This window comes from Cibotium barometz, chromosome 16 (assembly GCF_041138505.1).
Source record: "Cibotium barometz isolate CiBa-2024 chromosome 16, ASM4113850v1, whole genome shotgun sequence".
Lineage (NCBI taxonomy): Eukaryota > Viridiplantae > Streptophyta > Polypodiopsida > Cyatheales > Cibotiaceae > Cibotium > Cibotium barometz.
The window spans coordinates 555017-582630 of record NC_141061.1 but is presented as its reverse complement, the minus strand read 5'-3'; the positions used below and the strand labels follow the sequence as shown (position 1 = coordinate 582630).

Sequence of the window (27614 nt, the reverse complement as noted above, 5' to 3'; positions counted from 1 at the left end):
TAAATCTTACCTGAGGCATGGGTAAGACAGCAACAATGTCTAGCATGAACCAGCCCCGTAGATAGTTGTACGCTACCTCTTTGGGATCATCCACCAGTTCACCCATTCCTGATGTCCTCGAGGTTGGAAGAATGACGGCCAATTTGAACTGACAAATATTTCCAAACAAGTTTAAGACCAATAGTTTTGTGCCAAAAAAGTTTCAAATGTGCCACACCCAAAAAAAAAAAAAAAAAATCAAAGGCAACTAATCTACATGCAGAAACCCCTATTCTCACTCCAAGTTTTCAAATTAGAGATGTACATGCTAAGTACAATAGGATTCTCAATTTTTCTTTTTAATTAACTGGGGTTGAAGAGTTCATGATTGCATGTAACATTGGTTATTAGTGTGCTTATGCATTGTTGGTTGCTTTGAATACAATTTAGGGAGTTACACTCTTGGTATCAAAGCCAAAATCACATCGTGGAAGAGTTAGATTATTTGGATTTCTAGAGAGATCCTGGGAGGAAAACTTACTTGGAGTAGCATATGCATGAAATAAATAAAGTCAGTTATGCTCCTCAACAGTGTCACAACTGTTCCAAATGTTGAATTGAAGGTGATGCAGTAATCATTCTGATACAAAACCAATACCAAAAGTCATACATAGCACATTCACTATGTTCCCATTAAGCAAATTGAACTGACCTTTCAACTAGACTAATTATTGAATGTATTAGCATCCAAGCATCATCCACTTGAATAGCAATTCCCTTTTGAACCAAAAAATATGCTTTCAAGAAAATAAAAATAAAAAAAAGTGTGTATCCGGTGAGTCGAACTGGTGCTGGAGTAGGAGCCCACGCTGCTGTTGCTAACCCCACCACTGCCCTAATCTCCATGCCTCTGCCCCCCGCCTCAGCCCTGCTGCCACTCTGCCCCCGCCTTGCTGCCCCCCGCCCTTCTGCCCTTGCTGCCCCACTTCCCCCACCTTGTTGCCCCCCGCCCTTCTGTCCCTCTGCCCCCCGCCCTTCTGCCGCCCACTGCCCCCCGCCTCTGCCTCCTGCCGCCCTTCTGTCCCTGCCTCAGCCTGCTGCCCCCCGCCTCTGCCCCTGCTGCACCCGCCTCTGTCCCTGCTCCCTCCGTATCCCTCTCCACCCTTTGCTATTCCTTCAGCAGCTGTTTTTAATCGGATTCAAGTCAGCCGCCCACCATTGCCTGGCCTTATGGCTTCCGCCACAACCAATCCATCTTCACCCCCACATGCCGGGAGAATCATGAATTTTTCGCAAGACGAGGTCACCTCTCTCCAACACAACATTGATATCGAGGTCCAAACCACCCTTATCGCGAGGGTTTATGGCCCCCACTCCTCTTGCTCGCAGGCCCGTCAATGGCTTCTAGCAACTCTCCCTTTGCACACTTCACGGTCCTCTTTCTTCTCCCAGAAGAGCTCCTTGATTTGATTCAAGAAGACAGGTGTTACGTAGCCTGAGGTGGCTATAGGGAGCTCAACCTACTTCAAGACCGCCCGCCAGAGCATGGGCGGTGAGCGAGCCGGGATTCAGGGGAGAGGACGCCTGGGCGCAGTACCGCAGGCAGTTGGGTATGTGTGGATAAGCAGGCCACCATATATACCCGGCAGTGGGGAACCTTATCCTCATTCTGTCTATTCCTGGGTGGTGATTCAGAGCTCTTCTCCTCTATCATCCATGCATAGTCTCTACAGGCACATAACATTGTATCAAAGTGCCGGCTCCGTTCGATCGGGGTTTGCACGTGACTGGGGGTCGGGCCCACTCAATGGTTTTGAACCATTCAATTTCAAATCTGATCTTATCTCAAAAAAATCGGATCTGAGTAGCACGGCTGTGTGGTGGAGAGGAAGTAAAAAGAACTCTCAAAAAAATCAGAACTGAGTAGCACGACTGTGTGGTGGAGAGAAGAGAAAAGAACCATAGCCATATCTTGGGGGATCTCGGAGTCCACATGGCATATCTTCTCGGGGTGACATGCACTACAGCTACCAAGATGGAGGAGCTTGAAGCATTGGGGTGGGCATAGCAGACGTGCGCAGTAGCCGCCAAGGTGGAGGAGCTTGAAGCCTGGGGGTGGGCGCAGCAGCAAGGGCATCATACACCAGCAGGGAAGTAGCCGCCACGTGCATGCTCGTCGACTGTAGAGAAGCAGCCATCATTCGAGCTCTCTCTCGTCGACCATAGAGAAGCAGCTGCCGTGCACAACAGCACCCCTTCCTAGGATACACGTTTGCTTGATCGAGGCTTCTTCCAGGTGGACTTTCTTTCTCTGGAAGCTACTTCTCAGGTGTTGGATGGCAGCCCCTTTCCTCTTGGCCTTGGGAAGATCTTCTTCTTTCAGTACCAGGTGGGCTTTGATCCGGTAGTTGAGGATCAGCGCCTTACCCTAGTCTCATTGTGGTTCCCTACTCTTCCTCGGTCTTATTGGAAGCACTTCGCTTCCATAGGGGCATCCTTTGGCCAGATTTAGAGGTACTGGCCCTTCCGGCCGCTCCCGCATCAGCTTCCATGGCTGTTTTGCCACTTCTGATGGTGTATCCCAGGTTTTTGTGCTTGTTATTGATCCATCGATTATTAACCATCATATCATGCTTCAAAGACCTGATGGCTCTCATTTCCGCCAGAGGATAGACATTGTAGGCAGACCTGACTAGTGTCAGATTTGTCGTCGACAAGGCCACATTGGGTAACATTGTCCCAGATCGAGAGGTCACGCTAGGAGGCGGCGTGGTCTTCCCCAGCAGATGCCTCCTGCAACTGCCCAGAATCTAGTTGCCCCTGTGCCCCAGCAGACCACAGCGTTGGGTTTTGGTTAGAGATGGCAGGCGCCCTCGCACCTCTGTACCTGCCCCTTTACCCACACCCCCTAGAGGCCCACCCCAACCCTCATGCAGCTCTTGCCTCATAGGATATAGATCCTTCTCTCGGGGACGAGATTCTACAGGCACAGGATTTGGATCCCTCCCAGGAGGATGTTGCATTACAATTACAGAATGATTTCACCCTCTTCCTTTCAGATTTCTGGAAGAGGCTTTGGGACAGCATTCGGCCGAGGAAGATCACTCTCTTTCTTTGGCTAATGGCACACAGAAGTCTGGCGGTCGGTACTTGGCTAGCAATCAGAGGTCGCGGTCAGCAGCTTGCCCGAGGTGCGTTAGCCAAAAGAAAAGATCTGTACCTCTTGCTCCAAGGCCACCTCCAAGAGTCTCAGCAACATTGCCTTTGGGATTGCCCGAAGGCTCAACAGATTTGGCAGCGGATTCTCCGCATCTTCGCTATGGACAGGGCATCGACCCGGATCATCACTTGGGGTATTATCGCTTGGGCCACCGAGGCTAGAGTGGTCAAGACTTATGAGGAGGATGGGGGAGGACTTGCCCTTCAGGTCTTCCACCATCGTATTGCAGTAGTACCAATCACATCCCCACAAACAGGTGTGGCGACCAGGCTCATGCCAGCGATGGGAGATTAGCAGTAGCATAGCAACCTAGCACATCTAGCGTGCTAGATGTAGCGAGGCCATCGAGGGTAGCCACACTCCGCCGGCTAAGACCATCAAGAGCATATGGCTCGATATCATTTACACCCTCCGCGGTCAGTGGGGGAGGCTGTAGGGAAGTTCTCACCGCATGCGGAAGCAACGGGAAGCCTTCTTGAGACTTTGGAGGCCTAGCCCTTTCCTCACAGCTAGAGGCGGTGACCCCATTTGGCATTATAGACCACCTGTATGGTTGTTTCCCCCTCCTCTCCCCGCCCCTTTTCCCCTGTATGAGATAGCCTTCTCCTCACAGAGCGGCCAGCCAGAGAAGAAGCATCTATTCCCCTTGATCATTTGTTTCCTGCCCTTATACGAGGCGAGTTTGTATCTAGCCCATCGTGGTTATACTTAGCCTTTTGTGGCTGTTTTTTCTTTAACTAATTGAAGGATCTTTTTTCCGGAAAAAAAAAATGTTGCATTGATGATCATGCCAGTGTGTCATTGTGTACCCCAATGCAACGTGCACGTGACATGTGGGATGTGCGCTGGTGGTAGGGAACGCCAAAGTGTATTCTCATGTGGAATCTCCTGAGGCTTCATGGGTTTCTAAACTAGAACGCTCTATGCTTGGTGTAAGATTCCTCTCTCCGACTTTTGAGGTGTAAAGGTGTAAGAACCTCCCCTTCTGTTCTTGTAATTAATTCCCTCTCTGAAATAGAAGAAAGATCATGTTTTACCCTAGAGAGAGAAAATATCTAGAGAGAGATAATCCAAAATTGAGATATCTTTAAATATAAAAATCCTCCTAGTGTCTAAAATGGATTTCCCTGAAACAGAAGTTCAAAATGAACTTTACAATGTGCATTAGGAATTAATTGAAAATAATATAAGGAACCTTAGCCTAAGGGTCTACATTTTCAAAAAAAAATAGATTATGGTCTTAAGGTTCCAATGGACCAATTGGAATAATCCAAGTGTTGGGATATGATAAATCCAAAAGAATAAAAGAAAATACTAAAAAATGAGTAAATGCTCACATAAGATGAAGAGTTGACTGAGTAGAAGGTTTATTAGTTAAAAATTATGAGATATTACTAAAAAAATGAGATATTTTGAAATAATGATGCATTTTTGACACCTTGGTAAGGAAAGGGAGACTCTTGAGGTAGGCGTCTATTTCACATGTGTGGAAGGGTTTTTAATTCAAAAAAATTATGATATTTTTTTCTCTCCTCTCTCCTGGATCAAACCAATCAAAAAGAGAGCCAAACTCGTCCAAATCTTATCCAAATTGAGTCAAACAAAACCTGAAAAATTCTAGAACCCAGTTGGACTTGGTAAGTGACCTCCCTCACCTATAAATAGACCCTGAGTCATTTATAAAAAAATATTGGAGCTATACCATGTCAGTATTATATTAAAATAATTATATTTTCTATTATCCCTTAAATTTTCCTCTCTTAGAAGCTTGGAGTTCTCTCTCTCTACAACAACTCTTGGAGTTGCTCTTTGTCATGTGCATCACAGATGCCATGGACATTTCTAGGGCTAGATCCAGAAGAGGCAAGCAGATAAAGATTATGAACCAATAGAACCAGAAGGTAGGAGCTTCAAGTGACTCATCTGAGGTGGACATGGAGCAGAGCATGGATTAGATGGCTGTCGGCTGCAGAGGACAGTGGTGCTGGCTGCCAGAGGAGCTGTCGGCTGAGTTCAGCAGAGAGGTTGGGCAGCAGGCGCATCAATGACTATGACCAGCAGTCGGGCAGCACCAAAAAGGACCAGTCGGTAGCATTTAATGGAATTAATGAATTATGAACTGGCCGACCAGTAGTCGGCCAGTTTCTCATGTATTCCAAGGGGCTATAAATAGCCCCCTTGCTCTTTGTAATAGGCATTCCACCCACTAGGGGTGTGGGTCACTTAGAGGTCCCATAGGGGACAGAATTTAGGGTTAGGAACCTTTTTATGAAGGCAGCCCATGGCTGCAAAGATCTGTACCTTTTTTGTACATAGTATATACTGAAATTCCAGCACTTCTCACTCTCTCTCTCTACTCTCTCTCTACCTGCGTTTTTGCATCATGGTGCATTTTTGCATCAGAAGGTCTTCAAGAGTGTTTAGGGCTGAAAGACGACTACCCAGAGCTTCCGCGCGTTACATTGGTATCAGAGCATCAGGCTCAGCCAAGCTAAACACTGATTCAGTCCCATATGATGGTGTACAGGTCCAAGGTACAGGAAAGTACACGGATTCGAAGCCCAAGGCGGGAACACAGATCGGGAAGAACTCCCAGGAGGTTTGTTGGTGGTGTTCCACAGTGCCAGATGGGGATGGCAGTTCCGTGAGCCAGATAGGTTCTAAGGGAACGGTCCCAAGGGAGGTTGATCCTCCAAGGGTGATGTGAGAGTGCCAGACTCAGTTCCAGGAACGAAGACCAAGACGGTGTTCAGAGTCAGGGCAGGAATGGATTGTGGACTAGAGGAAGACCAGATGCATAGATCTTCATCAGAGACAGAGTGGTTTGGAGAACAGAACGGATTTTCAGAGAAAAAGGTTTGCCAGGGATGGATGATGACAGAGGGACTTCGGAACAGGATTGGGATGATGACAGTCATCCAAGAGCAGGTTGGATTCCCGTCATCAAGTTTAGCAGAGGGGGATGTCATGTGCATCACAGATGCCATGGACATTTCTAGGGCTAGATCCAGAAGAGGCAAGCAGATAAAGATTATGAACCAATAGAACCAGAAGGTAGGAGCTTCAAGTGACTCATCTGAGGTGGACATGGAGCAGAGCATGGATTAGATGGCTGTCGGCTGCAGAGGACAGTGGTGCTGGCTGCCAGAGGAGCTGTCGGCTGAGTTCAGCAGAGAGGTTGGGCAGCAGGCGCATCAATGACTATGACCAGCAGTCGGGCAGCACCAAAAAGGACCAGTCGGTAGCATTTAATGGAATTAATGAATTATGAACTGGCCGACCAGTAGTCGGCCAGTTTCTCATGTATTCCAAGGGGCTATAAATAGCCCCCTTGCTCTTTGTAATAGGCATTCCACCCACTAGGGGTGTGGGTCACTTAGAGGTCCCATAGGGGACAGAATTTAGGGTTAGGAACCTTTTTATGAAGGCAGCCCATGGCTGCAAAGATCTGTACCTTTTTTGTACATAGTATATACTGAAATTCCAGCACTTCTCACTCTCTCTCTCTACTCTCTCTCTACCTGCGTTTTTGCATCATGGTGCATTTTTGCATCAGAAGGTCTTCAAGAGTGTTTAGGGCTGAAAGACGACTACCCAGAGCTTCCGCGCGTTACACTCTTCTCCTCTTGGTGGACCAATTGATTACTCGGAGACTTCACTGCTAATAGAGAATCAAGCCAAACTTGAAGGTAAAATCTATTTTTATGGTTTTTTTCAATTTATCTCAATGACTTTCTTCTTCTCAACCTCTCTCAAGCTTGAGAAGCTTTCTAACTGAATGTTTTAATTCAAATCAAGCTTTTCCTTAAAGTCTTAATGCTTAATTAAGAGAGTTAATCTTTATGCTTATTTGTAATGCTTTCTTTAAATAAATCTCTCTCTCTTAAAGAATAGTCATCTTTATGACTAAATCCCTTGAAAAAGAATGCTTCTCAATGATAGCCTCTTAATTCAAAGCTAAACTCTAGGCTTGATAAGCTAGAGATTAAGAAAATAGTATTTTTATGATTTTGTGTTAACAAAATAATGGTTATTTCTTTTTTATTATTTATAAGTAGTTAAAAACTACTTTGATTGATTCTAAATAAGAAATAGATTATCCTATCAATTTGAGAAAAGAGAAATAATAGAATTAGCTTAATCTAGTGAGATAATTATAATTAAGTTTATGATTATGATTTAAATTCATAGTTTGATTTTAAACATAAGAGAGGAACTACTATCATATTTTCATTACAAGTTTTTATTCTTTAGAAAAAAATTAAGAATTATCAGTAATAGCAGCGAAGCTATGGTTAAAATTTTCAAAAAATAATATATATCTTATTTTTATGCATAATGCTAAAAGAGGACTTCCTACCATATTCTAGGATTGAATATCCTATACAAAAGGAATGATTTTCATCATACTCATGAGAAATAATTTTTTTATAATTATGCTTAGTTAATGAATTAAGAGAAAAGTAATTTTTGATAAATTTATTTTTATGCAAAAAGAGAAATTCCCATGATATTTGAGATCCAAGTATTTAAATGGTAAAAGATGAATTTTTGGTAAATTTATTTTTATGCAAAAAGAAGAATTCCCATGATATTTGAGATCCAAGTAATTAAATGGTAAAAGAAGAATTTTTTACATAATTCAAATTATGAGTATTTATCAAAAGTAAAATTTTGAGCATTATTAATTTTATTAAAAAATATAGATAAAATTGATTTTTGTAAATCCCATGAATCTTTTACTCAAAAGAAGAATATTGAATATATTTTATTTGAGAAATTTGAGAAAGAATATGAAAATATCCATCAAGAAAAAGTACCTTTAACTAGGCCAAACAATTGGCAGGAACTTAGAAAAGTCCTATCGGTATCGAAAGTAGAAAACGGTACGAAATGTGAATGCGAATGTCAATAAGATGTGAATGCGATGTGATAAGATGTGAGTGGATGTGATGTGATGTTTATAAATGGATGTGGATGTGGAGGTGATGAGATGTGGATGAGATGTGATGTGATGTAAATGGATGTGGATGTGGATGTGATGTGATGTAAATGGATGTGGATGTGGATGTGATGAGATGTGATGTGATATAAATGCATGTGGATGTGATGAGTTGTGATGTGATGTAAATGGATGTGAATGTGATGAGATGTGGATGAGATGCGATGTGATGTAAATGGATGTGGATGTGAATGTGATGAGATAAGGTGTGATGATATGTGAGAGGATGTAATGTGATGTAAATGGATGAGAATGAGATGTGATGTGATAGATATGCATGTGAATGAATGTGGGATGTGAATGGGTGTGATGGATGTGAATGAATGTGATGAGATGTGAATGAATGTGGTGAGATGTGAATGTGATGTAATGAGATGTGAATGGATGTGATGTGATGTGGATCTGGTTAGATATGAATGGATGAGATATGATGTGGATAGATGAGATGTGATGTCATGTCATAGTTGGAGTTTTTTTTTCTCCAAAAAAAAAAATCTTGAAAAAAAAATCCAAATTCTTTAAAAAAATATAGAAACCCTGCTTAATGAAGATCCCAAATGCTCGCAATACTTCGCAACTTTCGTATCCACTCAGTATTCCATATGGGATTGTTGAGAGACCTAAAAAATCTGGCGAGGTAGACTGGTAGTGTACACTTGATTGGTAAGATGAGAGAATCTTACTACATCACTTGGAGGTCTTTGGTATAGGTAGACTAGACAGTTAGATTCTCGAGTTATGTACAAGAGAGAAGATTTGGACATGGCCATTTTGATCTAGAGAGGGGTCCCTAAACCTATCACCCTAGATGCACTGCTCGTATTTGTGCAAGGACGGTCCCTTAGTCATAAACGCTACACTGGGAGACCTTTGGTATTGCATTACCCATCCAGGTTCTTTTTTGGAGACAATCGGGAGATCCAACTGGGAGAGACATATATCCATGTTCTGGTTCTTTAAGCACTGTAGACTCCTCCCCTCCCAACCTTCCCTCACATTCAAGCTTGAAGCTCCATAGGTTGTAAGTGTAAAAAATAAAAACCGTATTTTATCGTACGATATCCGAAAATTTCATATCGTACCAAAAATTCCCGTACGGTGTCGTATTTTCGTACCGTGACAACCATGTGTGATGTGGACTTGGGTAGATGTGAATGGATGTGAAGTGATGTAAATAGATGTGAACGTGATGTGATGATATGTGGATGTGATGTGGATCTGAATGAATGTAGATAGATGTGATGTGATATGAATGGATGAGATGTGATGTGGATATGTTGTGATGTGATGTGATGAGGATAGATGTAGATAGATGTGATGAGATGTAATATGATGTGATTGGATGAGATGTAATATGATGTGATTGGATGCGAATGGATGAAGGACGATGGAAATACATATGACTGGATGTGGAAAAAGCAATGTGAATTGATGTAGAAGAATGTGGAATAACCAAAAATGACGTGGAACAATGTGGAAAGATGAGAGTTCGTTAGAAACTGTATTTATGAAACCTATTTTTAAATGACTGTTTTATATCAAGAATGCTGGGGAAGCATTTTGACCATCTTGTGAATGAGGTCGTGGAGACCTAAGTGATAAAGTTGCAACAGCTGACAGAGAGTCAACGGAGACCGTCTCGCGTGGCAAGGTCGGCCAAGGTCTTAACCAACCTCAGTTCGATTTAAATGGTGAGCTTCCGGTACGGTGGATGAGGGACCAAGGAAGCGGCCTATGAGTGAAGCGCTAGGTGACCTGCGAAGGAGCCTAGAGGGGGTGCTGACCATACGGTGCTCGGGCTCTGGGTTGCCGAAGATACCCACGCGTGCGTCGAGGAAGAAAATGGAACAAGGTGTTAGAGTTATTTTCTAAACTCGGGCATGGATCTGGTTGATTGGCCTTGGTGGTCCTCAACGGATGAGTCCATGGCTCTTTTATATGGATCTGTTGGTTGATCTTGTTGATCTTCAATGGAGAGTCCATCTGGATTTTCTTATGTGATTATATTTTCGGGTACTATGAGCTAGGAACTGAAGCACCGGCTAGGGGGCCTCGGAACTCTTTTCCCTGGTACCCGGGGCAAAACATAACCAAATTTCTAAATGGATCCTATCACTACAGTGGTTGGTTGGGCAGTTGGCTAACCCATGGGATTGGATGGGGTTAGGCTGGACTGATGGATCCCTAAAATGAGACTCAATTCTGTTAAATTACGATAGTTGAAATAAATTCCGGATAACCCTTGTTCTATGGAAAAGAATCAACGGCTGTGCCTCTTGATGAGGAAAAAAGCGTTGGACTCTATGATCCAAGTGCAAGTCTCTTCCTTGATCTGACCATGAGACTTATGGGTTCGGTCAGATGAGTTTGATTAGTGAAGACCTTGACTACGTCAGAATAAAATATCCCGAAGGAATCGCCTATGTTTGCTGGGCGAGGGAAGTTTTTCCGAGTTCGGTTTTGGAAGAATCGAGGGATTAGTCTCTTGTCCGGATATCCGTGGGCGAGGCCCTGAGTGAGAGGCTCTGCCTTGCGCAAGAAGTGCTACTCCTGCTGCTAGCACCCCAAAATTCGTTGCGCAGAGGGTGCAGGGATCTTTCACTTGGACATAGTTAATCTATGGTAACTATGAGGGACAGTGCTAGTCTGTGAGTGACAACATGATAAGGAACTTTCTTAGTTGTTTGAGCATGACATGTTAACCCATAGGATGATTTCTCACACACTCTCTCGTAATGGCCAAGTGATATTGATGCATGAGGCAGCCTCGGAATTGTACGTGAGAGAGAGAAGAAATTTGGAACTTGTCTGCCCAGGACTAAGTGCCTAAGCCCAAGTTGCGTATCCAAGATTCATGATCGCTCAGTAGTGGATGTAGTTTTATGCTTGCCCTAAAGTAGATGTGAGTATCTATTGGTTATGCGAAAGCACATTGGAAGTACATTAGGACTTCTTTAGAGATTAAGTGAACTAGTGTTTGCCGACAACTTATGCAAGATGCCATTTGGTATGATTGACAAGTTGTGCTATGGGTCTGTGCTAGGTTTGTTATGGTAGAGCTTGTTGCACTTTGTGACTGGTTGTCCTATTCTCTTAGATGAGAGTTGGATTGACAGTAAACAAATGAATCTGTATAGCAAGTTCTTCAAGAGCAGTCTTACACTAGCGTAGATAAGAGGCAGTACACTTGAGTAGATGCTATGGATGGATGTTTGGATTTGAGGATTTGCTTAAAGAAGTTTATTCTCCTTATGCATTCGCAAGGATGTGAATTAAATTAAGGGGGGAAGCATTACATTCCGACCAGCCTTGGACGGAAAACACATGGAATTAACACGTAGACTAAAATAGGATTAGTATTAACACTAACCCAAGATTAGAATTAGGGTTAAGGCTTAGCTAAGGACGTGGGAACCTAGAGGGTTCACACATAGGCTAAGGGCGCTAGCAAGAGGAGATCTAGACTGGCTGTGGGATTGGAAATAATAGCCATGAGCTAATAATAATAACTAGGGACTAATAATAATAACAAGGGGCTGATAATGGCTAAAAGCTAGAAATAAAAGCAGGCCACTTGGGTCACTTATTAGACACGAGATCAAATAGCTACACGGTAGCCTGGTTATTATTATATAAGTGACTTGGGTCACTTATTAGACACGAGATCAAATAGCCACACGGTAGCCTGGGGTTACCAAGGAGCATGCAGAATCTCTTGACCATAGAGCTGTCAACGAGTGATTCAGCTTGGTGGTATGGGATGCCAAATTGGGGTCATCAGTGAATGGTCGCGGCAATCTAACCTTAGGCTTGGGGGTTGTTGGAGGTACTAAACCTATGTTGGGTGGTGAGTCTGTCACAAATACGGAAGCGTGTACACAAAAAATCTTATCCCATACATAACATCATGGCATAATACATAGGCATCTGACAATACATAATCATGCTTTGAAACCACTGAAACAGCAATATGAGAATCCTGCACAAGACATGGCACTAGGGCCTAAAGTTGGGCCAACCTCCCCCTCAGGTATCTTTATTACCAACACAGTGTTCAAGTACAAGAGAACGAGTGCCAGAAAGAAACACTCTATAGACTAGCACCTGATACATCCAGAATATGATGAAAACAAATAAAACAGTTGCTTGAGGCCTCAATCTCAGCCTTCCAAGAGTTCCTCAGGCACAGCCATACTCTAGTACGTGATCACACCCTCTAGCAGTAGTGTTGTCCCGAATAACCAGCCATGAAAACCCTAGCTCTGGCCACCCAAAGATTCCACCCTGAGCCACAGGCTTCACGTAGGTTTAGATATTGTTTGCCTTCAAATTTTTCGCGAAGAACCTTGCTGAATTGGACTGAACAGCACTGTTTTCAGCCCTCAAACATGCTGTACAGGTCACCCCAAGAGATGAGATGGTTGCCCTGTTGTTTGCCTTGAACCCAGAGCCTTTGGAACATCAAAACACAGCCCTGAAATCTGTTGTACAGCAGTCGACCAGCCCTATAGGAAAGCCAAAAGTAGTCACCTGCTTCAAGAGAGGGAAGAATCGGTTCTGTCAGTGGTAGCTATGGAAGCAAGCGATCAGCTTTAAATCCGCCCTAGAAGGAGTCAACCAGCCCTGGAGAAGCTGTCTAGCATGGCAAACTGAGACCTTCAACAAACCCTAGAGTGTTCCACTCCAAAAATAGCTGGAAGGAGGCACCTAGCTGCTTTTGGCTTCTCCACCTCCCTGAATAGCAACTCGTGGAGTTATTATTGCATGATGGGATGCCTACCTTGAGTAATAGCCAAGTTTCATTAAAAAACTAGTCCACTTGATGTGAACACTTTATAAACTGTCCGCCCAAACTTAAGTGTATGTGAACACTTTATAATTTATCCGCCCAAATTTAAGTGTATGTGAACACCTGCACTCATAAACCTTAGTATAATAAAATATAAGCTATAAATTGAGTTTGGGGACACTTACCACCTACAAAACACATAAGACCACTGCCTCAGTCCCAAACAAGTTTGCACACACGCGTCCACAAGATTTCCAAGCGTCCCCAAAGCCCATGGACAATCACAAGCAGAAATACCAGGCATTGTCTAGGCAACTAAGACAAGTCATTCATGCATTTCAAAACACACACAAATGCTTTATGCACAATATTCTAGATATCATCTCCCAACTTATTCATCTTGTACAGAACCCGTCTCGGGCATTGCCCATACAGGTATAAAGAATGCTCACCAGGGTGTCCACCCTTCCATGAGACTTCATCAGCATGCCAGGAACTGTCACCAGGGTCCATGAAGCCCTTCCACATGTACTGAGCCATGCCAGGAACTCACACCAGGATATCAATCTTTCCATGGAGCCCTTCCACATGTAACAAACCATGCCAGGAGCTCACACCAGGATCTCAATCCATATTTGCAGCCAGCTTACTTCGTGCTTGGGAGCACCTTAGCCCGCCCTCAGACAGATAGCTCCACTTGCATTAGTTGAGCGGCTTCGGCAACCTTTGGTCTGGAACCCCTTGATCCGTTTACCCAGTGGCCACATGCTAAGGGCCCGACCGCACGTTTCTTGGGGCGCCTTGAGCATGGAACCAGCGAGGTCTCTTGGAGATTGGATCGCCCACAGACAGTTAACCCCAGATATGCAGGAGAGAGGCCTGACAGGGATCTAGGGCAGAGATAGGCTCACCATCGACATCGACTCAGCTATCCCTTAGGAGTGGCTAACTCCCCTAGACCCAACTCCCCCAGTGTGGCTAGCCGTGTTTACCAGACACGATATCCTAGTGGCGGTCCACGGAATAGATAAGGACAGTGGTCTACTCGCTTTCTTTTTTTTCTTTTTTCTTTTTTTTCAGAAAGAGACTTCTATTAAGTATGAGAAAAACATACAACAATCACAGCTATAAGCCAGAAAAGAATAGAATCACCCCAATAAGTAGGTGATTTCAACCACTGAGGAGCATCATGATGCCATGTAAGACCTGTGGTACTAAAGGAAAAGAAGATGCCATGGTCCCATTCCCGCATAAATATCACACGCTTCGCCTGCGCAGAACGAGAGGGCCCCTGAATGCGAGCCCAAGTAGCCATAAGAGTATGGATGATATCACCCCATATAGTACTAATGCACTGAGACCCGAAAATCTGGACACCCTCAATAGCCTCCGTGCATCTAGCTCTCCAGATCTGCCATGCTGTAATACTAGCAATAATCTCCCAACTGGTGTTAATCCTCTGTCTAGGGGGTGTATAAACAGAGTGAGGAACATCCTGCAATAAACCATGTTGGGCAATACCTCTACGAATGAAATAGCAAAATCTGTACCACTACCCTCATAAAAAAGCTGCGAACCGGACTGGGAGAGCCAAGCAACTGCCCCCCAAGTCACATGCATGGCTCGGCCACTCAATGTGCCCATAAGTTGGGCTACAGGACCCCAAATCTGCTGTGCAGTGCTGCATCCCCATAAACAATGTTGTATGGTCTCAGAATTGCCGCACACCTAGGACAGGAAGGTGCTACACCGAAAACTGATCTCCACTGATTGGTGGGGAGACCACCATGTAAGAATAGCCAAAAGAAATGGGAGATCTGGCTCCTTCTGTATGAGTGCCAAAGTCTATGCCAATATCTGCGCTGTATCACTGGAGAAATATCATAGCTCTCCCAATGAGGCCTGAGAGTAGGGATCCTATGCATCTATCGAGCGAGGAGAAGCCTGGCATTCCGCATAGTGAAACTGAAAAAAGGAAGGCTTTTCAAAGGATCGAAGGCATCAATCCACTCCCACTCTCTTGGATCCCACTGAAGATATCTGATAGGACTGCCACCATATAACCACAAACACCAAGAGCCATGAGTCACTATCTGAGGAGAAGGGTCAATGAACCAATGCTTCCCCGAGCGACCAACAATCCTCACTGGACTAAGCCTAGTATCTAGGATGATCTCCTCCATACTACATCTCCTGAATCTCCCACCAAGCATGATAGAATAAATGAGGCAATCTGTATCCTCCTGGCCAGGGAGAGCAATGACCTACAGAGGTATGCCTATCCTCGAAAAAACTCCCAGCCAACTCGGATGATAGTCTCCGTGAAAGGTCCCAGAAAGCGACTCATGCGGAATAGCTGCATCAATATAATCAATACGAAACGAGAGCCCCTAAGATGCTGAATGGATGCAACTCTCCGATCCTCCGGAAGACTCTTAAACGTCTTCCAAGCAAGAACTGTGTATGCGCATCTCTCCCATCCTGACCATTGTATATAACAAGATGCACCAAGTGGCCAACCAGCCTCATCCCTAATGAACTCGTTCCACATAATAGGTTGTCGGTCAGCCTCGTCCAAAGACCTAGGAAGGCTTTGTCGCAAAAAATATATCATGCTTCCCCATGCTCTGACAATGGCTGCAATAAGAGGGGAAGATGGTGCCCTAATATCAGCCTCTGTGAACAAGAAACGTGTGCTGGGCATCTAGTCTCTCCCGACCCTGCCCTGGCACGAGTGTCTGAGGTGCCATCCAAACCCGACCAGAGAAAATTGCAGATCATTCTCCGCAATTGGCAAATGCACGCATGACAGAAGCACAAACATGAGGCAATAAACCAAGCCGAGGCAAGCAAAACCTGATTAGCCACCAAAGCTCTGGAGGCTAAATCTAATCTCCTAGAGCTCCAATGGAGGAGCTTCTTCTGGATACTCATAAGTACCGGAGCAAACTGCTCTGCAGGAGAAATATCAATCCCAACTTGGCATCCCACATATCTAGCAGTGCATCCTCTGCTAATCCAAGTAAAACCAAGCTCTGTACCCCAATCAACTCTAAGTGAATCACTAACCCAAAAACCAACAGATTTGTGCCAATTAATGAGTGCCCTTGCAGCCAATCAGAACTCCTCTAGTGCTACCCGGAAGGAACATAAGCATATATGTGAAGCCTCCAAAAACAAGGCTGTGTCATCAGCTAACTCAGAGTCAACCAATTCCTCTTGACTACAAAGAGGCAACCTCAATCCCAAAATACCAGCAGTGGAGCGGAGAAAGATGCTCATGGCCTCTACAACTATTATATATAATAATGGGGCTAAAGGGCAGCCCTGTCGTACTGAGCGAGAAATCTGAAACCACTCTCCTCTATCACCGCAAGCAAGAACTCTACTGTGGGCATCACGATACATGCATGAAACTCCCTTGATCCATCTCTGAGAGAAGCCCATATGGCTAAGATTACCCTCAAGGAAGTCCCAATCCACTCTATCATAGGCCTTCTAGAAATCCAAGAGCAGAATGGCTAAGGGCTGATTGCTCGCTTTAGCCCAAAACGAGAAAATGTTATCAAAGATGCTTCTACCGTGTAAGAATCCATTCTGAGTATCATGGCATCGACCCGGATCATCACACGGGGCACTGTCGCTTGGGCCGCTTGGGCCACAGAGGCTGGAGAGGTCAAGGCTTACGAGGAGGATGGGGGAGGGCTAGGCCTTCAGATCTCTCACCATCGTATTGCAGTATTCGTGACCCTGTGTTTTTTTGCAGACCAGAAATTTTTTCCCCTCCTCAAAACTTCTTCGCGTGCCGATTTCGCCCATTCCCAAGGTTCCCCTGCGCGATTTCTCTCTCACCTGTGCACATTGCATGTTTTCGCATATTGTTTAAGGTTTCTAATGATATATGCATCATATATATATTATATATTTATTTGTATAGCCGTTTCCCGTTTCCCCGTTTCTTCTCGAGACCGAAACTCCGTTTCTGCCGTTTCCCCGCCGTTTCCGTTTTGCCGTTTCCGAAACTCCAGTCAACTATGCATGAAAGGCATGTCGAAAGAACCGCCTTTCGGACTAGGTATGGCCATTACGAGTTTCTCGTATTACCTTTTGGGTTAACCAATGCTCCGGCCACTTTTCAGCAAATGATAAACGATCTTTTTCGTGAACACTTGGGAAAATTTGTGGTGGTGTTCCTGGATGATATTTTGATATATAGTCGTACTCTTGAGGATCATGTCAGATACCTCACGATTGTCTTATCTATTTTAAGACAGAATCGACTATATGCTAAGTTAAGTAAATGTGAGTTCTTTATGACCGACATCATTTACTTGGGACACAAGATCACTAGAGATGGATTGAGCATTGACTATGACCGAGTTCAGAAGGTTCTGGATTGGCCTATACCGCGAACAGTGAAACAACTTCGTTCTTTTCTCGGTTTTGTAGTTTTTCTTCGGAAATCTGTGCGGGAGTATCCGATTGCTTTTGAAAGTAAAAAGCTAGACGACACTCAATCTCGTTGGCCAACCCTTGAGAAGGAGCTTTATGCTGTGATTCATGCTCTCAAGGTTTGGAGACATTATTTATATAGCTCCAAGTTTGTGGTATTGACTGATCATCAGTCAATCAAGTATGTGTGTGATGCGGATGATTTGAGAGGAAGGAAAGCTCGTTGGGCGGAGTTAATGCAAGATTTTGATTTTGAGATCCGTTATCGGAAAGGGTCCATGAATAGTGTTGCAAATGCGCTTAGTCGAATTAGAGAGGTGAATACTTTCTCGTTCACCGAGATTTCTACTGACTTATTTCAGTCATTGAGAGGGCTTTGCAGGACTGATACTTATTTTGGTCCATTTTGGCAGAAGATCCAGGACGGGAGCTCATTGATTGACCAAGACTCGATGGCTGAGCAGTCTACCATTCAGGCTGCAGGAGGCCAGTTGATGATTCGGAATGGTTTACTATTCCGTAATGACAAAATTTGTGTACCACAGATCCCGGACATTAGGTCCAAGATTCTTAAGGAGTGTCACGACGCCCCTTCTGCTGGACACCCTGGGGTACACAGGACGCTATCGTTAGTGAAACACACTTTTTATTGGCCAAAGATGAAAGGGTATGTAGAAGATTATGTTCTCAAGTGTCAAATTTGTCAGGCAAATAAAGCTGAACGCTTTAGACAGGCTGGGTTGTTGCATCCTTTGCAAATCCCAGGTAATAAATGGGAAAGTATTTCCATGGATTTTATTACCAGATTGCCAAGAACACATCAAGGCCACGACTCTATTTGGATTGTGGTAGATCGCTTGACAAAAATGGCTAGATTTTTACCGACCCGGAAGACTATTACAGCTACGCAATTAGCTTGGCAGTTTATCGAGCAATTGTTTAGACTGTACGGGTTACCGCAGGACATAGTCAGTGATAGGGACTCTAAGTTTACGAGTGATTTTTGGAAACTTGTTTTTGAGAAGTTGGAAACAACTTTGAATTTGAGTTCTTGGGATCGTCCTCAATCTGATGGCCAGACTGAAAGAGTGAATCAGATTTTGGAGGATATGCTTCGAGCATATGTATCCAAAAGACAGAGTTCATGGGAGGATTATCTTCCTATGTTAGAATTTGCATATAACAGTACTAAGCATACGAGTACAGGTTTAGTCCTTTCATGCTTATGTATGGTTTTCAACCTAGATCACCTGTTACAGTAGGATTCTCAGGACTTCAGCATGATGCAGCACGTAATTTTTTGCAAGATATGCAAGAAATGTTACAAGTTACGAAGGAATCTATTACAAGTGCTCAAGACCGAGACAGGTTTTATTCTAATAGACATCGTTCACCCCGAGAGTTCTCTGAAGGAACGATGGTGTATTTGCGAGTTCCGAAAGTTCCGAGACTTTACGGACAGGTCGATCTCCGAAATTATCCCCTAGATACTGTGGATCATTTCGTGTTACACGACAGATTGGTTCAGTTGCATATGAATTGGATTTGCCTTCTCATGTGAAAGTTCATCCTGTATTTCATGTCAATAGACTTAAGGAAGTACTGGGTGGAACAGATCAGTTAGTTACTCCTCAAGAAATCATAGATGTCGAGGACATGACATTTGTTCCGCACGAACCTGAAAAGATTCTTGGATTTCGTGAAAGAAGATTGCGTAATACGCTTATCACGGAATACAAGATCAAGTGGAAGGATCGTGTTGAGGAGGACGCTACATGGGAGACATTGACTACTCTTCAGAGAGATTACCCTGGCTTTTTAGTGAGCTCAGGAGTGAGCTCTTAGAGGAAGGGGAGTATGTCATGTGCACAGTGTGTATCTACCGTGTGCTACACGCACGCAAGACTAGTTTCGAGGCTTGGGGAAGCTTGGAACTAGGCAGGCTAATTGACGAGCTGAGTTAGGGAAAGACTAACGGGCGGGCACCCAAGTATGGACGAGCGGGCACCCGTGTGGACGCCCGATGACCGGCCAAGAGCCTATAAAAGAGTGGCCAAGGTTAGTTATTGGGATATAGAGAGTCTCGCGAGTTTGTGAGAGCTCTATGGTCTTGGAGCCTGGATCTAGTGCAGACGTGCACCTGCTTTACGCAGCCGAGGCCGGCAGCAATCTCAAGGCCCGCGAGGGCAGCTTCGTGGCGGTATGGGACGTCGCGAGGAGGAGATTGGTCGGAACGTCAACCTAGTTAGCTCAGGTCGTGGCTCGGTGGGGACAGCCAAGACTGTGGGCTTGCCCACGGCTGTCATGGTTGGGAGGTGAGTCAGGCCTGCACCCCCTTGCTTGTTTGTTTGTTTGTTTGTTTGCAGGATTCGAGTCTCGTACCAGGAACGATCACGAGGAGATCCGTGGGGATTTGACATTGGTCCAGAAGAAACTGGTGATGGTTGGCTGGCAAGGGAGGGGGCGGAGTGGCTGGGACTGAAGCTCTCTTAAGAAAGTGTCCCTGTCATTGTGGAGCTCAGGCAGGAAGAGGCCTAGGCAACACTGGTCCAGGAAGCCAATGATCTTGGAGAGTGGACCAAATCCCTCACGAAACAGACAGTGAAACCTCCTGCCGATCTCATAGTATACTTGGCAGCGGCATATGTAATGCTCCTCCGTCTCAACCTCTGTGTGGCATAATCGGCAGATCCTCTCCTCTCTAGGTCTCCGTATGAGCTTCCCAGCTCTGAAGACGCGCTCAGCTCTACCTGTCTCCACTTTGAGGTGGTGGGATGAAACCCGTATCTCACCAATCGCAATCCACATGGCAACACTCAGGTAACCCGGCTGCTAGATGAATCCATCCTCAGTGAGAGAAAGAAAGAAAAGAAAGAAGGTTGTATTAACGTCTTCAAAAGGCCAAAACGACCTATAAGACCAAAAGGTTACATCATATCCCTGAGGTACATCATCTTGGGTACAAAATAGTAATAAGGAAAGATAACAAAAATCTAGAACTTTAAAATCTGATCTAGGTACATGAGCAGAGAGCTCTCATATCACCCTAATACATCCCTCATGGGCCGCTGCGACATGGTGCTCAAAGTGGTAAAACTGAGTTGGCGCGAGGTCCTGCGATGATGGGAGATGATGGCCCGGTTCCTCCTGTGGTGGCGTGGCCGTGGGTGAGGGCCATGGGCTCTAGGGTGTCGAGCTCTGCATAACTCAGTGGCTCTGTCGAGTGTCACACCTCCTGTCCGAGCTCCTGCACTAGCCTGTGGTCCGGGTATGGTGGGTGGATCGGCCATCGCAGCGCTGGTCCGGAAGAGGTCGGTGAGAGCTCTCTGTGCTGGTCCTCGATCAAGTACAGTTGATCTGGATCTCACTAAGGACTCCCTCTGTCTACGGAGCTCTAGAAGAAAAAGTCCCAGGCATCTCTAATCCGGAAAATCCATGATCCTAGAAAGTGGTCCAAACCCAGCTCTCAAAAGAGGCAGTGGAACCTCCCCCGAATCTCATAGTATACAGGGCATCAGCATATGTAATGATCCTCTGTCTCGAGCTCTAAGTGACAGAGCCGGCATATCCTGTCCTCTGGTGCGGCCGCCCTAGGCCCATATCTGGCAATCTCCACTCTCAGCTAGAAAAAGAGAGAGAGAGAGGAGAATGAGAGAGGAAATAAAGTAGTTCATAAATAGAGAGCTAGAGAGAGTTGGCCATCTTTCCTCCTGTTTCATGGCTTACGTTAGAGCCTGCTGATATGTCCTGAGCTGATTGCTACCCTATTTGTAGTTGGAAGTAGTGATGCATCATATAGATTGCGTTTATTCCTGATTAACTTGAAACAGGAAACAGCTGTTTTGGATGCTGAAGGGAGGAAAGACGGTAACTGCAGAGCTTCCTAATACAAGGAGAAACCGGGGATAATTTGTGTAATGAAGAGATCTAAGCCAAAATGTGGGGGAGATGTAGTGTTTCAGGGACTTGTGTTTCAGTAGTTTGAAAGTGGTTTGCAATATTTTAAGGTCCCAAAAGAGCTCTTACTTACGGTGTTCTATGTTTGACCCTGCAAGAATACAACTCCTACATCTTGCTCTTATCCTGCAGCTTTCCTCTCTCTTAGGGAGAAAAACTAGCTTGGGAATGCAGAATGGTTTCCACACAAAGTGGGATGTACCACAGAGCCAAATTTTAGGCAAGGGAGTAGGGCGTGGAGACGAGGAGCAAACCAATCACAGCCAGATCCTAACCATGGAAGACCATCAGCAAACATCAAACAGAGCATCATACTTGCAGACAAATCTTCCATCAAGTGCTGGCTTCGCGGTTCACACTGGACTCCTAATCTAGGGATCCTGAGTTCAAGTCCGATTCCCAGCACTTCAATGCTGTCATAGAGATCATAAGTGGTCTGCTGGCTTGGTTGTGACATTAAAAGACTCGTCTCAACTTATTGTTCACTACTTTTCATACAAACCAGCTGCCCGACCTTTCAATCTAGTATCAGCATACAAAAAGCTAATAACATTCATAAAGTGGACTATTCTATTCTCATTCCAGATGACCCATATTGCCTGTTTTTTTTACACATTAAAGCATCATGTCATGATTCAAGAGGAACTTTAAATGGTATAATCCAGACATAAATACCTACCTGTCTTACAGAAAAAAGTAAGAAGAAGAGTGGATCGATAAATATCGCAACCAAGCACGCAATTACAAAGAACTTGTTCCATCTTTGAACAATTTTGGTGTGCGGATTCAATACAGCCGAAAGTGAGGTTTTTCTCCACCCTTGAAGTCTCGAATGGACGTTCTTAGCCCCACCAAACAGTGCAGTAGGAACCTGCTTGTTGCCAACAAGTGCCTTTTTGCTAGCTATTCAGCTGAGATTATTATATAGCATTCAAAATTCAAAAATGGAATAAACACATACCCAAGGTAATTGATGATGTGTAGGGGCTGAATGGAGCAGATAGGCATCACAAGTGGTGCAGAAAGGGTCATTGCATTTTGCAAGGGGCCCTGATCTTAGCAAGTGCTCGTGAGTTCTGGTAGGCCTAATGGGGTCATCGTGTTCATGGCAATCCTCCTCCTGCTGCTGCTGCTGAAACCCTTGGTCTTCAATAGGGATCGCCAGAGAAAAACCACGAGAAAGCCGATGACCATCACCCTCTGCAGACATTATGGCTGATGGCAAATTTTCTCCTGAATTTACCTGTGGAAAAGAAGGTCCAGGCCTAGCTTCTGCCTGCTTTTAAAAAATCGTTAAAACAGTCATGATTTAAGCTGTTGAAGATATATTGATAAAATCCAAAATCGATCCCAAATGTTTACTGCATAAGGAGCCTGATTTCTCTAAGGACGCCCTGCTTTCAGAAACTCTAAATCTTCTCTTCGCCATACACAATAACATTTCCTCAAATTTACTGCTATTCAGCCATTGCTACAGGCCGGCATTTACTGTTGAAAAGCCCATTTTTAGGCTGCCTTGAGATCACCATACATACAGAAATTTAGTTATTTCATTGAGCCATTGATAAGGCTAACAATTACTATCTTCTTCACTGTACATACAGAAAACTTTCCTCAGCTTTTACTGCTGTGAAGCGCCAACATGTACCGTCGAGAACCTTGTTTCTGCCAAAGACAAAGAAGCTTCAAAACAATATTCAGAGAAAATCCTGCACAGTAAGGGGGTAGGAACGGGCCTGTGTGCGTGAAATGATCAAGACTTTGTAGATAATGATTTGTTAACGTTCAGGCCGTATATAGCAAACACGTTTTCAATGTTTTTTTTTGGGCTCTCCGAGGAGAATTGTTTTTTTTAACAAATTTAAAAAAAGGAAACGCGATAAGAATTCGAAATTTGAACATTCAAAGAAAATTAAACTTTGACGCAAACTTGGATTGGGAACATGGCCTGTAGTACATCAAACCATGCACTCAACACGCCTTGAGATGTGGATTATTGGCATGGTTTCGCCCAGATCTAGGCCTCTGAGCGCCACACTCATAGCAACCCCTTTTCCCATTTCAAATGACATTCTTAGTCGACGTATTCACGAGGTGGCAGAATATAACAGAATGGTTGCACATAACCCTTTGTCTCTGGGTTAGGAGTTTCAAGCCCATGGGTTGGGCTGTACAATTTCCAATGGCATTGATCCTACACATGCCTAGCTTTGAAGCCCACGGATTGGGCTGTACAGTTTCCAATGGCATTGATCCTACGCATGCCTAGCTTTGAAGTTACAAGCTTGTGGTGGAAACTAAGGATACATTAGGTGGTTACCTTTGTGGAACACATGAGTTGGAAGTGGAACGTGGGATGGGTTCTTTACCCTTGCTCTCATTCCTTGTTCCTCATCCAAACAGAGACTTCATTCCACCGGGAAGAAATGTCCAAGGCAAGCTCCTTTCAAAAGGTGGTAATCTTGCATGGCACTATGTGTGCTTGTGGACGAGTTTGGGAATTTCTCCTATATGGATTGGGCTATGGATTGTTTACTCCCAATGGTGCTATAAAAGACATGTCTCGATTGTCGCTGCCAAGGGAGGTAATGGGGGGTTGAGAAGAAGCATGGGAAAGGATAAGCCTTAGCTCCTTACACACACACACACAAGAGTAGACAACCACATAAGAGAGTTGGATGGCTGAATCCTCTTCTATTCTCTGCAACCATAACATAAAGAGATAAGAGTACATACTATGACATACAAAGGTCGGTACATAGTGTAAACCCGACTACCTGAGTTAGCCCTATAAATATGCTATAACTCTAGTACACCAAAGTGGCTAAAACATAGCCTTTAAACGACTAGTAGCATATCACCCCATAATCTCACTAACCCATCCACCCACCACTGGCATAAGCGTGAAAGCTATCACCTAAGCTTATCAATGTCCGTAGCACTAGTTGAGCTCTATATCTTAACGCTCCCCCTCAAGCTCAACTCAACGCACTGCACTCTAAGTAAACTTCTAAATGTGTGGAGCTTCTATGTACCAAATGCCTTCATGAAGATATCAGTCACCTGATCCTCTGTGTACTGATATATACCAAATCCACATCACCTGCAACCTTCTCCCTCATAAAATCCTCAATTGGCTTCATCCTAGCATGATAGATTGAGGGCCTTGACATTGTCACATCTCTATCTCATACATGACACAACCTACAACCTCTCAATGTCTTCATTTTGTCACAATAAATGACAATGGCCCTATCTATGGCCTCACCAATATTACTAAATAACTTCTGAAAACAAGCTATCTCACAAGCTGCCATAGTAGCACCTCTATACTTGACAAGACAACAACTCGTTCTTGCTGCTCTAACTCACAGTAGCACTCCTAAAAGAACTTTATGTATCTGAGAATCTATCTAGCCACATCTATGCCAACCCCATAGTTGTATCTCTATGCCGACTCCATAGAGAATTCTATAATCAACAATGGACTTTATGTATCTGAGAATCTGTCTAGCCACATCTAAGTGTGGCTTCCTAAGGGCCTACATAAACTGCCTCACCAATCTAACAACATAGCTTAAATCTGGCCTAGCAATGATCATGTAGATCAAGCTACCCATTATGTGCTTGTACATATGGGGTCCTCCCAAAAGCTCGCTTGTAGATCAAGCTACCCATTATATGCTTGTAAATAGTGGGGTCCTCTCCGTGCACCAATAGTAGCCAACTGACAAAATTCCAAGGTCCTCACATCAAGAGTCGTTGGAGTCACCATCCACAGAAGAGTGACCTTGGTAGTTAGGCACAAAAGGTTGCTCTATCTTTTCCTTCTTCTCTTTGCATGATACATATGTAGCATCTACACATGTATCACAAAAAGAGAAGGTTGATCTTCCCTTTGCATGATACATATGTAGCATCTACATTCCTTGCATATGTCCTCAACCTGTTTAACCATAGAGTAACATTGGATCCGCTAAGCACCTGTGATTACTACTTTACATGTGGGACATCATCGTTACGTCTTACATTTACATCTTCAGTTGCCTTCACTGTGCATATCAGCAACTCATCTCATCAAAGATAACATCTTTGCTTACTCGTATCTCATGAGTGGTAGGGTTATAGCATCTATAACCTTTCTGCTCCAAAGCATAACCAATGAAGATGCATTTCTTTGTCTTTGGATCCAACTTGGTTCTCACATCATATGCACATATGCAATATATCCAAACACTTTCAAGTGAGACACATCTAGTTTATGCATGTAAACTTTTGTTCAAGTGTCAATAGTGAGGGTCCTCTTCATAATGTAAATAGCATTTACTATTGCTTTTGTCCAAAAATAATATGGCATATTCTTTTCAGACATTAAGGCATGAGAAACTTTCTTCTACAATGTGAATGTTTTTGGTTGCAGAGTGTTGTTGCGGAGTGTACCTCCATGTGATTTGCCTCTTGATTCCCTGATTTCTCAAAAAATCATTAAACTCATTAGAGACATATTCTCCCCCACCATTTGGTCTTAGGCATTTGATCTCCATACCTTTTTCCTTTTCAACCAAGACTTTAAATCTTTGAAAGTGAGCAAACACCTCACTTTTCTCCTTCATGAAGTAAAGCCACACTTTCCTAGTGTGATTATCAATGATAATCAATGAACGTAATATAGTACTTACAACCTACAATCAGTGTAGTCTTGGTCGATCCCCATACATCAGAATGCATTACATCCAAATGGCCTTGCACTGACATCTTTTCATGTAGGAAAACATGTTTGGCATGCTTATCAAGCTGGCATGGTTCGCATACTTTGTGCAACGTTAAACTTCAATAAACCTACAACAATATTTTGTGGCATGTATATTCATATAAACTTCAACCATTATATATTCACATGACCAATGCATTTATGCCATATGTCAATATATGTGATGACACCTATCCCATGTGCAAACATGGGTACCCTCACCTCAGGCACGTTAACATCCAAAGTAAACATCCTCCTGCCATATGTCAATATATGTGATGACACCTATCCCATGTGCAAACATGGGTACCCTCACCTCAGGCACGTTAACATCCAAAGTAAACATCCTCCTGCCATTTTTGTTACCCTTTGGTCACCAAGGAGCACTGATTTTTGAAGTCTTCTACAAAGCACCCTTGAGGATTAAACCTCACTTTTGTAAACCCTAAGCAAATAATTCTTAACCATCTATCCAATAGAAACCAGATTTTTTGTAATATGTGTTAAATATTTCGGAGTTAGCTAGTCAAGTGTCCTTAGTTGTTTGAACATGCTAGGTGTGAACACCTCTTATTTAGGGTGAAAAGATAAGGCCTTGGTACCTATAAAAGCATGTACTCGGGTCCTTCATTCTACACACAATAAGTACCACTCAAGTTATGCAACCTTTCTCTCATACTTGAGCTCTATTGCTTCTCTCTCTCTCTCTCTCTCTCTCTCTCTCATGGAGAGATTTCATTCTCCATATCTCCATGAGTGATTATCCCGTGATTGCCAAGATGGTACCAGAGCCATGATTCTTAGTGTTTATGCTTGCTTATCATCTACTCCACTCTCCTTCAGTTTGATTAGGTTTAGCTTATCAATTGAACTCATCATGATTATTAGTTAATCTTTTTTTCATCCTTTCTTCTATTTTGGTCATCTCCTACGTTATCTATAGCCATTGGAGCACCGATTTCTCTTCCCACACTTAACCATTGACCAAGCTACTTAAGGTTCTTCCTAGCTCAAGGGCGCAACCTCCAGGCATCTCAATCGACCAGAATTACACAAATTATCGCCGGCAAGAAGCGATTAAGAAAACTCAAGTTTTTTTTGGGGAAAAAATGCTCCAGCGCTTCAATGTAGCCAAATTGGAGAAATCCCACTTGATCTTGGCGGTTTTCACAAACAAGCATAGCTGCAGCGTTGGTTTCTCAAAAAAACATGTGTACAAGCTGGTCTAGCCCTGTGCACTAAATAGAGATACACTTTGGCATATAGGTGATTAAGGAGTCATTATTTTGGCTAATCATGTGTTTAGTTGTCCTAAAATCATGTTAATCTATTGCTATAAGTGCCCTTAAAGCTTTTGAAGAAGATTTGCAAAAGGCTTTCAATTTGACACTCCAAGTTGCCCCTTCTTCTATACTACAAACAAGCTATAAGTGCCCTTAAAGCTTGCTTGAAGAAGATTTGTGAA

General features: G+C 43.8%; 1 protein-coding gene across 8 annotated transcripts in view; it reads right to left on the bottom strand.

Annotated features, from left to right (window-relative positions):
* LOC147630244 (putative cyclic nucleotide-gated ion channel 20, chloroplastic) overlaps positions 1-23215 on the bottom strand; it is a 141649-nt gene extending 118434 nt beyond the window's left edge. For 6 of the 8 annotated variants that reach the window (XR_015267624.1, XM_086810081.1, XM_086810085.1 and 3 more), the window contains exons 1-4: positions 22361-23168; positions 22079-22270; positions 521-619; positions 11-148 (exon numbers count right to left, since the gene is read on the bottom strand). Coding sequence is in view for 7 of the 8 variants with exons in the window: in XM_086810081.1 (XP_086666207.1) it covers positions 11-148; positions 521-619; positions 22079-22270; positions 22361-22609 (678 nt within the window). In the remaining variant the exon portion in view is untranslated. Of the gene's footprint in view, positions 1-10; positions 149-520; positions 620-22078; positions 22271-22360 lie in introns of all 8 variants that reach the window. The other 2 variants (XM_086810082.1, XM_086810084.1) reach the window with 1 other exon arrangement.
* Between the last annotated feature and the right edge of the window lie 4399 nt (positions 23216-27614).